General features: G+C 49.2%; 2 protein-coding genes across 2 annotated transcripts in view; one reads left to right on the top strand and one right to left on the bottom strand.

Annotated features, from left to right (window-relative positions):
- Positions 1-15611, top strand: part of Ten-m (teneurin transmembrane protein Ten-m) — a 108748-nt gene that overhangs the window by 68193 nt on the left and 24944 nt on the right. The gene's annotated exons all lie outside the window — the stretch shown is intronic.
- Positions 3504-4586, bottom strand: LOC108131445 (uncharacterized). The gene is made up of 2 exons (XM_017250326.3): positions 4186-4586; positions 3504-4123 (listed from the first exon to the last, which is right to left on the bottom strand). The coding sequence occupies exons 1-2, from the start codon at positions 4444-4446 to the stop codon at positions 3701-3703; spliced, it is 684 nt and encodes a 227-aa protein (XP_017105815.2). The 5' UTR covers positions 4447-4586; the 3' UTR covers positions 3504-3700.

Genomic DNA, 15611 nt, shown 5'->3' with positions numbered 1-15611 from the left:
TACAGGCCCTTGATTAAAGGGAGAAACACGTTGGAGGGGGAACCGCCTTGCAGAGGGAACCGCCTTGCAGCGCAAAGTATGCCAAGGAAGCCAAGCCGGGCAAATATTTAAATTTTAATGCAGAGCGAGGAAAGCAACTTTGCGCTACGTAAATGTGTATTTAAAACTTTTTTGCTTGCAACTTGCCACTTGTTCCTGGTGCCATCCCGCAGCTTGTTTGGGCAACGGAACAAACTCGTTTTCCTATCTGGGAGCGTGTCTCTCCGGGTCGGAGAACCCCGGCACTCCACCACTCCTGCAGTATGCGCCGCAGTTCTGCTCAAGTTGCTCCCTCGACGACACTTTTTTGACGCCGTTTTATCAGCGGACCACCGCAGTGAAATTTATGCAACTAACAAAATGTTTATTTCTGCACTTTTATCGTCCTAAGCGCTTGCCGAAAAGGGGACCTCAAAGAGGAACAATCCGGGCGAGATGTACTTTTGTTTTCTGCGGGTTCCGGGGGGAGTTCCTTCTCCAATGGAACTCGCAATCCAACACGATTAAGAACAGAAAACTTAATCGTAGAAAAAGCCTTGACTTGTAACTGCTTTGACCCCCAAAAGTGACCGAATATGGACCACACACGCCATCCTGGCAGATGTAGTGGCCAGAGAAAGCTTACTTTCCCGAACGGCAGTGGAAAAGTTTCCTGTGCGGCAGACAGGGGGCAACATATTGTCGCACTCTATAAATTATGCGCATAACCAGAGAAACTCGATCCCCTCCAAGGAACGGGAGCAGCAAGACAAGGGACCTGCCGAGCTACCCCCGAATCCTGGGCAGACTTGGCTTGGCTCGGTTCGTTTCGGTTTCTGTCTCGAAAGAAAGAGAAACCAACCAAGCAGAACTATTACTGTGGCAAAAGTTTAACCAGTCATCTGGAGTCCCATCCACTTCCACTCGCACTTCCACTGCCTCTGCCACAACCACTTCAACTCCCACTCCCAGATATTACAATTTTCTTTCCGCCCAGTTGGACGGGTTTAAATTTACTATTATTGCCCTTCCTCGTACATGTGTAATGGGCCCAGGCTGACAGGAGGAAACCACAGGCCTTGGTTGGAGGACTGTATACAGGCATGCCTTTGCCAAGGTGGGCTGGCGGAGCGGAAGCTTTCCAGGGTTGGTTATGGGCCTCAAAACTTGTCATACTTGTCAGCAAAAAGTTTTGCTTTTCGGCAGGGTGGCGGCCAGGTGGGGCGACTGCGGTTATTAGCTAACCTAATCAGCATCGCAGTTCGCAGCGAGCCCGGATTATCAGGCCGTCTTTGGCCTCTTGCCTCATCCGAGGTGGGGCTTTGGGCGGCTGGGCGCACGTGATTGATAAATGAGATTTAGCTTTGGCCTTGTAATTATATGCAACGTGTGCAGGCCGGATGGCTCCTCTTGGGCGACAAAGACGCCGAGACATGCTCAGATAATCACAAACGACATAATCACAGCAATTAGGAGCATTAGTTTATGGTCAAGTAGCAGTCGGATGGCAGGACGGACAGGGCAGCAGACTGCCAGTTGCTTGCCTGGTTACGTCAGTTAGCCGGTCAGTTAGTTTGTCAGCTGGAAAGATTGGCCACGCCCCAATTATTCGGTCTCCTGAATGCCGAATCCTGCCGCCAGGCTTACCTACAATTGACAGCTGAGTGACATTTGGGACTTATGCCTGGCTTATATTTTTCCCCGTAAGACGGCCATCGAGTTGATTTTCATTATTCAAATGTCGCACCCGCATGACAGACATTCCGTAATCCCGGCTTAGTCTTTCATCAGACAAACTGATTAGGCCCAGGACCCAGCACTGATGACCACAATTGCCGTTTAATTAGAGACCAGGCAGTTCGGAAACCTGACAGCGTGGAAATCTGTGCGAGTTGGCCGGGCAGGTCGAGGAGCTGTCATAATCATTGCGCAGCCAGGCTGGCACTTCCGGAAGCAACCTCCCCAAGAAGGGTTGGCCTGAGACAAAGGCGATGCATTATTCAGCCCGCCCTCATTAAATATTGATCCGAGTGCTTTTACGGAAGGTGATTTGGGGCGAGCTGCCCGCCTCGGTCTGATCAAAACAATATCAAAACCCGTGGCTCGTTTTCAACTCGGAACTTTGTTTGATGTTCAGTCGAGTGTGGGTTAGTCGGATGGAGATTCGAATCCATTCTGGCCATAGTTGGCAAACTATCAGTGCATGCGACAAACACATGGAGAGAGCTATAATTAATAATTAAAACACATGGTGGTTCCCTGACATTCCCAACGCATAATGGCTTTAAACTTGACTGCATTGGCTTGTTTCTGTTTGCTCTGGGGTTTTTTATTCGCCGCACAAAACATTAGCCAATTTCATTTTTCCATAATTTATGGGAAATGTATTAGTGGCTGAATGGTTTGTAATTAGCCGTCATCCACCGGCCACCACCGGGCTTTAAGCCCAGTTTCAGCTGCAATTCGGCTGCTGGCGTTAAAGCTTGCTTTTGACGCTAATGCCTGCGAAAATAAAGCCTTCCGCCCACGTTCGTAGCCAATAAACTTTTGACCTCATTTCCTCGAAAAAAAGCCAGCCACCACCCACCCACATAAACCAAATGCAGTCCACTGGGGGCGGAGTCGAAGGGAGCAAAACATCGCATGGAAGGAGTCTGGTAGTGGCGACCTGGGAGGACTAACTGGGCCGGAGAGATTCCGCCTGGGCAGGTTTCGAATAAATAAAATAAAACACAAACAAAAACAAAAACGAAACCGGAATAGGATGCCGAATCGCAGAGCAAGAGGAGACTAAGTGAAAATATTTACTCTCCCCGTGGCAGTGGAATGTTATTTTTGCTTTTGTGGCTGATGTTGCGCTGCCCACAGCAAGGATTATAAATTATAACAGCCTCACACGGTTATTTATGTCGTGTCAATGGCAGGGGAGCGGGGGCGTCAAACGGAGCGGGATATATCATCAATGCATGCGCTTAGTTGAGTGGAAAAATCTGCAAAACGAAAACTATGGGGACTGGCGCCGCTTTAAAGCCGAGCAGGGTGAGAAAGAGGGCCTTAAATCCGAGCTAGTCAACCAGAGGGCACCATTCCCATTCCCATTCCCACTCCCGTGCCACTGGGCTAAGCCAGAGATCTGCTTTGAAGCTTTTGATTTATTTGCGTCATGGCAAATCATTAATTTGTTTTCAGAGCAAACCGTTTCGGAACCAAACTGAACCGAAAGGAAGCACAAAAAGCTTAGCATGCTTTTCGGCTGCTGTCAGCTTTTGGGCGACAAACAACCACCCACACACCCAACCACCCAGCCGCCCTGCGAAGCCCAAAGGAAAAAATTTAAATAAAACCCAAGCCAACAAAATAATCCGACACATTCGCTGCCAAATGATTGCCCAAGCCCCCACCCTATCCCCCTAATACCATGTGCAGTTTCTTCCTTCCCGCCCCGCCCCTTGTCGTGCTGTATCCTCAAAGCTTGCCACAAAAACTGGGAATCACTTCTCTTTATTGTGCCCGCAGAGAAAGCCGAAAGCTGACAGTTGGAAGCCAGAATGGGACAAAATTATTAGTCCAAATTGAGGAAGTGAAAAAACATTGCGTTTTGGCAATATCTGTTTTCCGGGGCTCTTCTTATCTCTCAATCAAAAGGCCAAGAAACTCTCTACAGAGCGGTGATCGTAGACTCCTAATTTCTGCCTTGTTGACGATCATCAGACGAATCTTCTGTGTCACTGAGCTGGATCCGCTTGACCAGATTCACCGGGTATCCATCACCGTAGTGCATCCCGCATTTGGGCTCGAACACCCGCTTCTTGACTCCCTTGTTGGACTTCACAGCCCGATTGCTTGGGCTCCTCGGGCGCTCGTCCTCCAGCAGGTTGGTGACAGAAGCGGGCATCCAGTGCGCCTCCACAAAGTCGTTAAGCGGCTCCTGCACCAGCTGGGCGTTGCTGTCATGCAGGAGCCCCACCGAACGCTTCTTGGGCAGAATGGGATCGGGTATGTCCTGCCGCTCCCAGATGCCCTGCTTGTACTGGGAGCCGTACTTCATCTCCATCCGACGCTCCAGCTGCACGAGTGCTTCCGACGGTTTCTTGACCACGGGCTTCTAACGGTATTCAACAAGGACCAGATTTATGGCTAGAAAACCGAGGTCTTTGGCCCACTTACCGGCTTTTTCATATGCATGTACCCAACAAGGCTCGCAGATGTGAGAAACAGGACGGCCAGGCAGGCACCCACGAAAGAGGGGCACAGCTCCGGGCTGCTGACCTTGTGGGTGATTTTGAGCGCTTCCTGGGCGAATGGAGGGTACAGGAAGCTGATGACCTTGTAGGTGGCATTGGCCGTCGTCTGGTTCGGATAGGACTTCCCAATGTCCTCGAACCGAAGCGACCAGTGTGCGTCCTCTGGGGGAAGCGTAAGCGCCATAATCGTACAAAGGTGCAAACGAATGGCTTGTTAAAAATTTTAGAAAAAAATAGGCACTTCAATGAGCTATACACAAAATTTCGACGCTTCAGTAATGACTGATCTATGAAGAGTGACTGTTCTTCTGAAAATCCCGGCAACCCCTTTAGCAGGCATAGAAGCGTCGCCTACTTGGGTATCTCGGAACGTAGAATGATTTATTAGCAGGAGCAGCTGAGGCGGGAGGAGAAACAGCCCATCCCGGCCACCATCAGTCACCAGGCAAACAAACACGTCGAATACCCACAGCGCAACGGCGTCATATACAAAAAGGACTTGTATGCATTAGTCCGGACTCCGGACTCCGGACGCCAAAGCCAGAGAGCCGAGCGCCCGGGAGAGCCGAGGGGCGCCGAGACGGGGACGTGTGTTTTCAAGTAGAAACACGTACAAGAAATCATGAAATGTTGCCGCCATCATACCGAAAATTGTACGGGTAACGTGCAAGCAATCAAAGCGTACGGAGCCAGTCTCGACTCGACTACGGCGCCATTTCTCCGGCTCTCCCTGCGCTTCACGTCTGATTTTTACTGCACACGTGTGCTGATGTGACGTCGACAGGATTGCTACTGCCTACTGACAACACCAGCCGGCCGGGCTTAGGCCGGGAGCGAGTCGGCCCAGACGTGCCAGGCCGACGTCGTAGAGGTTCCTTTTTACTGTTTAAGCAAGCATGCAAATGTCACATGCAGTGGAGGAGCGGCCTAGACGGCCTCGACGGCCTCGACTGCTCGACTGCCTCGACAACCTCGATGGGGGCGGGTGAGGAAAGGGGGCGTGATAAGCACTCTCGGTTATCAACGTGGGCCTGCATACTTTTTGGGCTCTACATCCAGGGCCCTCCATAAATGATGAGGCACGGCACTCTTGCCTTGGGCTGAATTTAGTGATTTCCCCGAGCATGTGGCATACTTTCTGTACGAGCACACACCACGTGAGCATAAGGTATTTCTGTTTATGGTTATTGATTCTGCCGGGCGGAGGTGGGGATAGTTTGAGTTATGACCGTGGGCTGATTTGTGTCAGCAGGAGTTTAAAAGAAATTGTTGCACACTTTTGGCCCTGTTACCATGATTGAATTGAGGTGGGTGGAGGTCTGCGCCCCTAAGCCAGATTGGATTGGCCCGGACCGGATAGGAATTCCGATTCTGATTTCAACTACTGCGTCGGATCAAAAATTCATGCCGCACTCTCGCGCCGGATAGGTGTCAATAACTTGGCTAGTTTACCGACACTTACCACTCGCCCGTCCAAAACTCGCCCGGAGGCTTCCCTGCCTCCTGCGTAATTTACAATTACCGCACGCACAGACAATTTATTTTCCAGCGCCAACAAATAAGCTGAGGATTCTCGGGCGGGGTGCTCCCGCCTCGCTCCCAGGTGTATTGCAAATCAAAAAATCAGGCAGGACTGGGCACGAACCCAAGCCCAGGCAATCAGTTAAATGTTTGTTGAACTCGCCAGCGCCGAGGTCCTTAAGTTCTCGAGAACCCCGGACTCGAGCACTCGAGGAGTCCCATGAGCTTAGCGTCTCTGCAACGAGAACTGCTGCCGAAAATTGTGTTTTTTCTGGCACCCCACAGCAAAGCGAAACCACAGGACCGAAGGAATAAAAAAAAAGGAGCTGGAGCTGGAGCTGGAGCAGGAGCAGAAGCTTTGCAGTATAGTAGAAAACAGAACGATGAAGCGCCAACTTGAAAAATCGCCTGTCGGGGTGACAGCAGCAAAGGGGGTTCGACTCACGCGCAGACGTAGTGATTTGGCTTTAAAAAAGTAAAGAAATGCCGGAGCAGCCGGAGCAGCCAGGGCGGAGCAGGAAGTGGGGCTCGGGGAAAGCTGCCACGTAATGAAACTGACAATTTAACTCACAGTCAGTCAGTTGTTTTGGGTTTCGGCCCGGACCGGGTGGTTGCGTGCGTGCTGAAAAATCGTGTTATCGATTTAATGTGTGCGAAGGGTTTTGGCTTCGAAAAGGGTCGGGAGGGCTGCTGCCACTTTCCTTTGCCTTTGCCTTTGCTATTGCCTTTGCTTTTGGCTTTTATCGTTCGGCTCTGTCATTGCGACTGTCTGACGATTCCGTGTTTGTTTGCCAGTCCTGCCTTTTGACGGCTTTCTCCTGCTCGCCCCCTTCCGATCCCAATTCCAATCCCATCCCGCCCTCAAAGCTCCCAGTCGGAAGAGCTGCAAAGGCATTTGATTAATTTGCAGCAGTTTTCAATTTGAAATTGCTTTAGTTTCCTGCAGTTTTTACCATTTGCCAGTGAGCAGGAATTGACAGCACTTTGGGGCAACTCGCAATCAGTCCCCTTTTTCTTAGCCATCCCGCTCTAAGCCGTTGCCCGAAAACTTGGTTAAATGTGTGTTCAGGCGAGTGTGGGCTGCGAGCGGAGGGCCATGGGCTGAGTATGTGAATCGTTGAAAGCTTCTTATGGAATGTTAAGTGATTTTTTATTGAATTTTTAAGCCCCACTTAGGCGTTGTCACTGAGAGTATCCAGCTGGAGCCCGACGAACCTTTTACCTCAGCTCTATCCGGTTCGGCGTGCAGCTCTTCTGGCAAATTAACAACCTTTTCGTGTCTCCTTCAACGTAATTTTACGTATACGCACTTTTATGACTATGGGGGCTCTGAAGGATGGATTGAAAAGCTGGCCGAATATTGCCATTTTACGGCGGAGGAAAGCTGATTACGGGGAGCCTTGCAAGTGCCCTGGAATGCAAAGAACTTTCTGCTTCGGCAATAAACGCTCAAATGAAAAGGCAAACAATGCCGCCGGCCACAATGATCAAATTTAACGCCCTTTTTAAACAAAACAAAAGCCGTTTTTCATGGCAGACCCAGCCCAGTGCAGACGCTGCACAAATACGCACCCTCGCAGTGTTGCATGTGGCAACAACCGATGCACACATGCATACTAATTATGGGAATGCACCGCACATTTAAGCAAATATAAACAAAATGTTAATGACAATAAACAGCAACGTCAAAGTCGAACAGTGGCAGAGGCAGGAGCGGTGGCACGGGCAGTGGCATGTACAGGACAGGGGGCGAGGATGTAAAGGATGTAAATGATGCTGATGCATCTGTCTGGAAGGATATGGAACGTGCCTGTGCGAGCACTGGCAACTTGATGAACTGCTGCTGCGACAGCTTATCGCATTGCCCCCGATAACTGGTGGGGCATGCAACGGATTCATGTGCTTATTGTTATCCTCGTGACTGCTGCATTGTGATTACTATTATTAAATTGCAAATGAGACATGCACTCCCATCGAGCCGGCGTTCATTTATTGCCACAAAATGCAGCCGAATCGAATGAAGACGCACTGCCGCCGCCAGAGGACGCACCCATTCATTTTCCCCGTCGCAGTTTTCGCAGGACGACAGACGTCCCGTCAATTGTTGGTTGCCTGTCCATTAACATAATTTCAATTTGCATAAAATGGCGTTGAATATTACATTTTGGACAGCAGCTGCCTGCCACGTCTGTCAGGAGGAGGGGCCAGGTTCGGGGAGCCGTGTGTCCGTCCGCGAAGCGGGTTCATTGAGTTAATTGCAGGTGCGAATGTGTCGCAATGAGCATTGCACACCCTGTCAGGCACGCAATTCGCCGAGGGACGAGGAACGAGGGGCGCGGCAGTCATTTGCTTTTGTTTGATGTTTAATTTAGATTGAATTTCTGCATAAATTATGGGGCACAGAAATGATTTCGAAATTATTGCTGGTTTGTTTTGCGGTCAATTTCCACTGCAACTATTGCATAATTCGGGGCTTCAGGCCAATTTAGCGGTGCCCGCACACAGGCATTTCAAGGATTCGGGACGCAGGACTCTGCATTCGGCATTCAGCATTCGGCATTCAGCATTTATGGAACTGCATTTTTTATTATGACCGAACCCGCACTCGCTCCTGCCGCGGGCTAGAGTGGCGGTTGCCACTCCAATCTCCGAGCTCCAAACTCCTTCCAGGCAATTTAGCCGAAACGAGGACTGCCATGGCTGCTGTCTAATGTGCATTTCACTTTTGCCTATCTGCCATCCGCCTCAGCCAGCTCCCCTCCTGGCCCACACCAACTGACACTTCACACGCTCAACGATTTTTGATTTGGCAGCTCGTTTGGCAAAATGCAGCAACAGCAACAGCCAGAGCCAGAGCCACGAGGAACCCCCAGATACCCCCAGAAATCACCGCACGAAGCAAACCAAAGCGATTCACCCGCCACGTCGCTCGCTTAGCGCATTTGCCAGTGATTTTATGCATATTTCATAGCATACTTTTGTGCGCTATTAGCACTCTCGGCTTGGGCCTGAGCTCTCGAGGCGCGTCTATTCATTAGCATTCCCCAGCAGTGAGCCGTCGCTCGACAAGGACATCATCATTACTATCGAAACTTTGAAGTATTTCCAACTCGATTACCATAACCGAACTAAGAATCGTAATCAAATTTTCCCATTTGACACTAAACTTCCATGAAAATTAAAGGCAACGGGTTAGCAAGCTGAAAGCAGGAGTGGTTGTTTACGCAGACTGCTATTTGCTGGTTGCCCAAATTGAGTTAGTCAATTAGAAATTGTGTGCCTGCATTCAAAACGCCATCTTTCATTCCATTTGGCCCCTCGGGCACGCCACTAACTTTGGCCTATTTCGGATTCTCTCTCGACTTATCTCAATGCAGGGGGTTTTGGAACGCACTTACAATCGGGGAGAAGGCCCAGGGAGGCCCAGGCACCCTGACACCCAGTCTCCATTTAAAACGTTCTGGCCACAGAGCCAACTCCGAAAATGTTCATAGTCATAACCCAGTTAAGACCACAAGTGCTGGCATTGGCTTTGGCTTTTCTGTCTTCGCATCGTTTTCAGCTTCTAATGCTTTCTATGGGGACCAGGCGGATAATATAGAATTTTTAAGTATTTTTCCGTTCCTAAGCAAGTCAGCTAGTTTGTGATAACCCATCTTGGGGGTTGGGCGGAAGCTCATTAAACCCGAGTCCCCAAAACATTATGTGTAAGGTCCGTTGGCTGCTTCTCCGGAACACAAAGCCAAGCACATAGGCCATAAACTCATATTTTAATGCTCAGCATCTTGTCCGGGCCAGGTCACTCGCTGCACAAGCTATCAGAGCTCTTTCCAAACACTCGGAAGCTGGACACACATTCTAGGGGATTGACTCGGTCAATGGGTCGGGTGCGACGGAAATGGCTTTGTTGACAATAATCTTTTGGCATTATAACCAGGTGCCTGTCGAAAGTGCAATACATGCTGCAGAGAGAATTTCCACAAGGCAAAAGTTGAGTCCCCAAATTCCTTTAAATCCTCATTTCTCCTACCAGGAATTCTAGAGCATTTCAGATGCCAGTTCTTCGGGGATAGAACTAAGCCCTGCTTTTACTGGCGCTCTGCTGACACAAAATTAGTGATTAATTTTTGAAACTTTTGTGTGCATATTTGCACAGATTTTCGCATCTAATTACCTAATGTCCATAGACGTGCAGAGCTCTTTGTGAGCGCCGATACAAAACAAATATGAATGTCCTTTATCTTTAATGCTCGCCGGGGATTTCGGCCAAACGCACAACAGGCTTTAAAATGGCTATTTGACTTTAATAAACAGGTCGGCGCAAAAAAGCGCTGGCCGCAGATAATGCAATTTGATTATTTTTGCACTATCAACTAATTAAAATTATGCAAAATATAATAATCGTTATAATTACTGCCACCAGCTCCACTTTCGGGTCCTCCACAACGGCCTTCCCCATAATCGGCTCAATAAATTAGAGCGATAAAAACGGGCAGGAAATGAGGCGAAAAATTGTAAAGCACCCTTTTGGACACTTTGCCCCAATTACGTCGGTTATCCACAAAGAATCCCAATCGAATAAAGCTTTTTTAGTTTCTGTCATTTTGCATTTTGTATTTCGCATTTTACATTCTGCAGTTGCAGTTGCATTTTGCATCCAGGCGGAATGAAAATTCCAGTGTTTATAATCAATTAAATATTGACTTTTTGCCATTGCCGCATTGGATGTGTACACACCAGCAAATTATTTCTCTCACCTAGAGATGCTCCATGGCTCCACTCGCCTCCCCTGGCTGCCCCTGCTGTCTCTGTCCGTTGTGGCAGCATACAGAGCACTTAATGCAATTTGCATTCCGATGTTTTTGTGTTTGCATTTTGCATAAAAGCCAAAAAAGCCTCCCACCACCCCACCAGACCATCAGCCCACCAGGCCCCCGGCAAGCCTGACCCCCAGGCCCCGATTTTGTGCGTCGTCTCCTGTATAAATTTCAATTTGGCTTGGGAAATTCTGCATTTTGCAGCTGTCAAGAAAATTATTGTCTGTCAGGCCGAGGCCCTGATATGCTGTTGCTTTAATTAAACAACAACCAAAAAGAATACGACTTCTCGGATGTAGGATCTCGGGCTGGATTTCCAGCTTTGTAAAATATGTGTGTTTCTTGTGTATCCTGTCTCTCGTTAAAGTGTTAATTTTATTGACATGTGACAGCCAAACAAACAATTTGTTTGCCTCCCGGCCGCATTGGTCCTCGTCGCTCAATGTTTGTGGTCGCAATGGACATTTTAAATGAATTTAATAAACGAGGGAGGGCAGTTGGGCAGTTGGGCAGCGGGCAGCGGGCAGTCCGGGGCGGAAAGCTGGCCCACCGAAAAAATAGTCTTTCCCTGACAGGTAGTAGCCCTGACCGGGCCAGGAGCTGGGGCAAAGCAAACTGGAAAAAAGAAAACATTAATCAGCGTTAAAAGTCGCATTAGCAGTAAACAAAATGAGGAGCGCCCGGGGCAGGAACAGGAAGGGGCAGCCGACAGGATGGGGGAGCTAGCAAATTACCGAACCGAGCTGAAATGAACCGATCCCAGAAAGCAATCCGAGGCGGGGAGCTCTGTCGAACTCGCAAAACGCAAAAGTCAGGAAAGGACGAGTCGGAGGCGGAGGTGGAGTCGGAGGCTAGGAAATCGAACGCTGGGCACGCGATGGTGGCGAAATGAGTGACTGGCAGTGAAAATCATTAAAAAGTCGTAAAAAGTGAGGAAAATGGTAAACAACCAACACAAAAAGCAACCCGAAAATGGGCTGCCATCGAGGGTTAAGGAAAAATAGAAAATAGAAGAGAAGAAATGGGAAATGGGAAAGCACCAGAGCTCCGAAAATACGCACTCTTTATAATTAGAATTTAATCAAGCGCAAATCGCAAACGTTAACAATTTTCCACGGATAGGACAGCGAGGAAGGTTGCCCCTGGTGAAGGATGGGGCATGGGGCAAAGGGCACTGGTTTTGGGACTGGCGGAGCTATTGTTTAAAGTGTAATTAAAAGCGTCGTGGAAACCTTTTAGTGTGCAACGAGCGCCGGACACAGGGCGATGATATTAAATTTCCTGCTAAAACGCACAGGCAGCAAAGGCTGGCCCTTGCCGGCCAAAGTTTTACAGCTGCTCTTAGGCATGGCTTAAAAATAAAACTCCATTAGGCCCAAACCGACTAACCTTTGCTGACCTTTGCCAATTGATGAAGAGGAATGGGCTGGGAGGCGGACGAGCGGAGAAAGGTCGGGCTTTTGCATGAGTCATCTAACAAATGATGGGACGGGTCGGCTCTGGGTCATTCAATCTTTGCCAATCACAGCCCTGGACACAGAGCGATGGGAGGGAGACGGCTCGAATGAAATTCTGATGCTGGCCAGGAACCGCAACCGACCACCGGCCATCTATCAACAAGCTCAGCACTTTCCACCTCTACGTCCTTTATTTCGGCCCACATTAATTTGGCGCACGAAGCACACTCACCTTGTAGCACTAAGTGGTCCAAAAATAGCATTCAACTAGCCAGCTTGCCTGACATTCTAATTACTGCACAACAACACCACGGCACCGGGCTCGCTGCATAAACTTTGGCCATAAACAAATTTTAATGGAGCAATTATAGGTAGCGTCTGAACGCCACGCAACGCCGAGGTTGGCATGGAGAACTGCGCCATTTTCATAACTAAAGCGAAACTACACTGCTTCATTGTTGGCTTGGGGTTGCCAAGCAGAGGAATGTGGGGACGGGCGTGCAAATCCCGACAAATGCAAATGTGTTACACTTGGAGCCACGCACGGGCCGCGGAAAGGTTGCCTCGATGACGCATGCAAGTGTAAAAACGCTGTTAAACGTCTTTAAACTGGTTGAATGGGGTGCTGGGGAGCTGGGGGACCTCCAGCCAGCATCTGCGTGCCCCACACGCTTGCCTCATTGCTATGCAGCCCTGCCGCACTTATCGGCGTACGAAATCAGCAAACAGGCAGCACAGAAATATCTTTATAAATGCCAAACACACCCCACGGAGCTAAGGCACAACAAGTTATTCACTCAGTGACTCACCGCCCAGTTAAGGGGTTAACTCGACTCGTTGACCAACAAAAAATGGATCTTGTGCATCGAGGGCGCTCGTGCCTTTTGTCCGCACCAGGACTTTTTCAATGCGCCCTCTGTTTGCTTTCAGGGCTTTTTCTATGCCTAGATCCAGACAGGACCTCCCCCATGCCAGTCGCACTCCCACTACCATCGCCATGCGCTTAAACAATCTATTAAATGTTGTCATTGTGTTTGCTCTTTAGACAGCAGACAATGAACAAAAGAAACAGAACAACAGGGGCAAAAAAATGAAACTGCTGAAATGATTAAAAACAGTAGTTTCTAGCCCGCACCTATCGCTCCGGCTCTTCAATCTCCATCCATTCAGTTTTTGTGGCTCGCTTTTTTGCGGGGTCCTGCCACCTATGTAGGTCCCAGGTCCTACGTCCTAGGGCCTGTGGCGGGGCAGCTCTGGAGCACGTCGATAAAGTCTGCCGAGCGTTAATGGATTTCTGAGCTAGACAAGAGTTTATTGAACCGAGTTTCCGAAGGACGCGGATTAAGTTTGTCTGCGCCGCAAAAACGCGACCCCTGGCCAAATGCGAACCCATCTCAAGCCAACAGCCCTGTCCCCATCAAAGTCAAATCTTCGACTAATCGTTTTCTGATTTCTTACCTAACCGCAAAGATCCCTCTGGGGATCTGGGGGGAGCCCAACCCTTTTCGCACTCTCTGACTAATAAACGCCTATTTGGCCACTCGGCCTACAAAACCAACAAGGACCTCAGCCGCGGCCGGATCGACCCTTTTCGCCTTGGTTACTTTGAATAATGTCATTTTAATTACCGCAGCACTCGAATCGCAAGGAAACGTGCAAAGAAATAAATAACACGCCCTAAAAAATCCATTTTAATTAAGCCCACTCGAAAAAACGGGCATTATGTATAATGTGGAAAAATGTCCTAATTACCTTTGTTTCTGGTTGCGGAAGCCGGACTTGGATTGGAGCCGAAACTGAAACTGAAAATGAAATTGAAATTGAAATTACTTCAACTGAGCGCGGAGAAGATTTATTACCACAGGATCTGGGGCTGCTCGGCTAATTTGGCAGCATCTTGTTACCCTTCCAGAAAGTATTACAGTTTTCTCTCAAGCTTTGGGTTTTTCACCTTTAACAAGGCTTTAAAGATCATAAGTTAGAATAGTATGGCACTGAAATATAATATTCGTATTTAAAAGGAAAGAGCATGAAGTCGTCACATCTAATCCGAGTAGTCCTTTCCCTCACGTTTCCTCTCAGGTTTCATCCTTCGTCTCAGCTGTCGTCGACTTGATTTTCCGGTCGCCCTGACTCCGCTTTAATTATACAGAGATAACAAAAAGCATTCTTACTTCATGCCACCTCGCACCCAGCCCATCCCGCAATCCAATCAGCCGCTAATCCGACATTGCGGCTCTGATTAAAAGCCAATTTTTTCCTTCCCGTGCGGGCCCACAAAAATATGCTGCATAAAATGTGTACTCGCCTTAGACGGGCGACTAATTGGCCGCCCCAGGAGGGAGGGGTGGGCCGGAGCGTTTTGTAATTGAATTGAATTGATTTAGTGGATTTTCGTGAGCGACTGATGGGTAGAGGCCCTCAAGAGCACCTTTTCCTGGGCAGATACGAGTGGATTCCACTCCGCAGAACGGAGCCGCAGGCCGAGCTGGAAAGCTTACATGGTACAGTTCACAAGCAATTACATTTCCATATTTGCCATCATAATTTTCGCACAACTTCCGGCTTTCCAAGGGCTCTTCTCTCCTCACCGGTTCCCCATTCAAATTCCGAATTTCACATTAATGAAATGTCCGGGGGACACTGGTTATTTTTTCAACGTCAGTATACCAGTTTGGATAAGCGATGAACAGTGATTGAGTAGCACAGTTTGTAGCCACACATGATTTTTATTGCATAACGAAAATTGCCAAAATTGTCAGCCGCCTATAAGCCAGCCCCCACCCCACCCTCTCCATGCATTCATTGATGTATGTGGTCGACCCCATGCCTCGCTGCTGCCGTCCGGCTTCCGCGGCTATCATTGCGAAATTTCATTTCCGGTGGGACCCACTCCGCGAGTCCCACACCTGCACCTGCCCCGTCCAGTGGCATCCCTGTTTTTGACAATTTTCATGTTTCAATTTTTCATATTATGCACCGGCCCGGCCTTTGTCCGCTGCCCGGGCCGGGCTCGGCGGCATCAAAATTATTTATGCATTATGCAGGTGGGTCTGACAGCACGCTCCCGCCCCCAGCACCCCTTCACCTCCGGCGGGTGGACCCGCAGAAATCGAGCCGCAAATGCGAAATTCCGATCGGTTTTCGGAATGGAATAGTCTATGCCGTTTATGGCTTTGTAATCGGTAAAATTTTGATCGATTATGTGGGTCCAGTGAGCTGACCCCCACGACCCGCCCACCAGCCCGCCGCCTGTCGTTTATACTCGTCTCCGCCGGAGGAAGCCTGGGGGCTGGCGGCAGTAGCCTCTACTCGCCTTGACCGAGTTTCCCGACGAGTTTCCGCAAACAAGGGAGGAGCGTGCTCGTTGCCACGCTGCCACCAGGCCAAGAACAACACAAATACGAAGCAGAGTCCGGGGAGCGGGTTGGGGCAGCCAATGGGGCCAGCGAGGCAAGCGCGGCAAGTGGGCGAGGCAACTGTGCGTTAATGACAGAATAAAACGAAATCCAAACATAAATTACCCGCTTATCAATTTCATTTATCTTTTGGAT

This window comes from Drosophila bipectinata, chromosome 3L (genome assembly GCF_030179905.1).
Source record: "Drosophila bipectinata strain 14024-0381.07 chromosome 3L, DbipHiC1v2, whole genome shotgun sequence".
Lineage (NCBI taxonomy): Eukaryota > Metazoa > Arthropoda > Insecta > Diptera > Drosophilidae > Drosophila > Drosophila bipectinata.
Note: the sequence above shows the minus strand (reverse complement) of the source record. Positions and strands in the feature narration are given on the sequence as shown.

Bases quoted from the DNA above. Each gene is read 5' to 3' on its own strand.
- LOC108131445 (XM_017250326.3), bottom strand. From the start codon at position 4,446: ATGGCGCTTACGCTTCCCCCAGAGGACGCACACTGGTCGCTTCGGTTC. The intron at 4,124-4,185 runs GTAAGTGGGCCA...GAATACCGTTAG, and splicing joins ACATGCATATGAAAAAGCCG to AAGCCCGTGGTCAAGAAACC.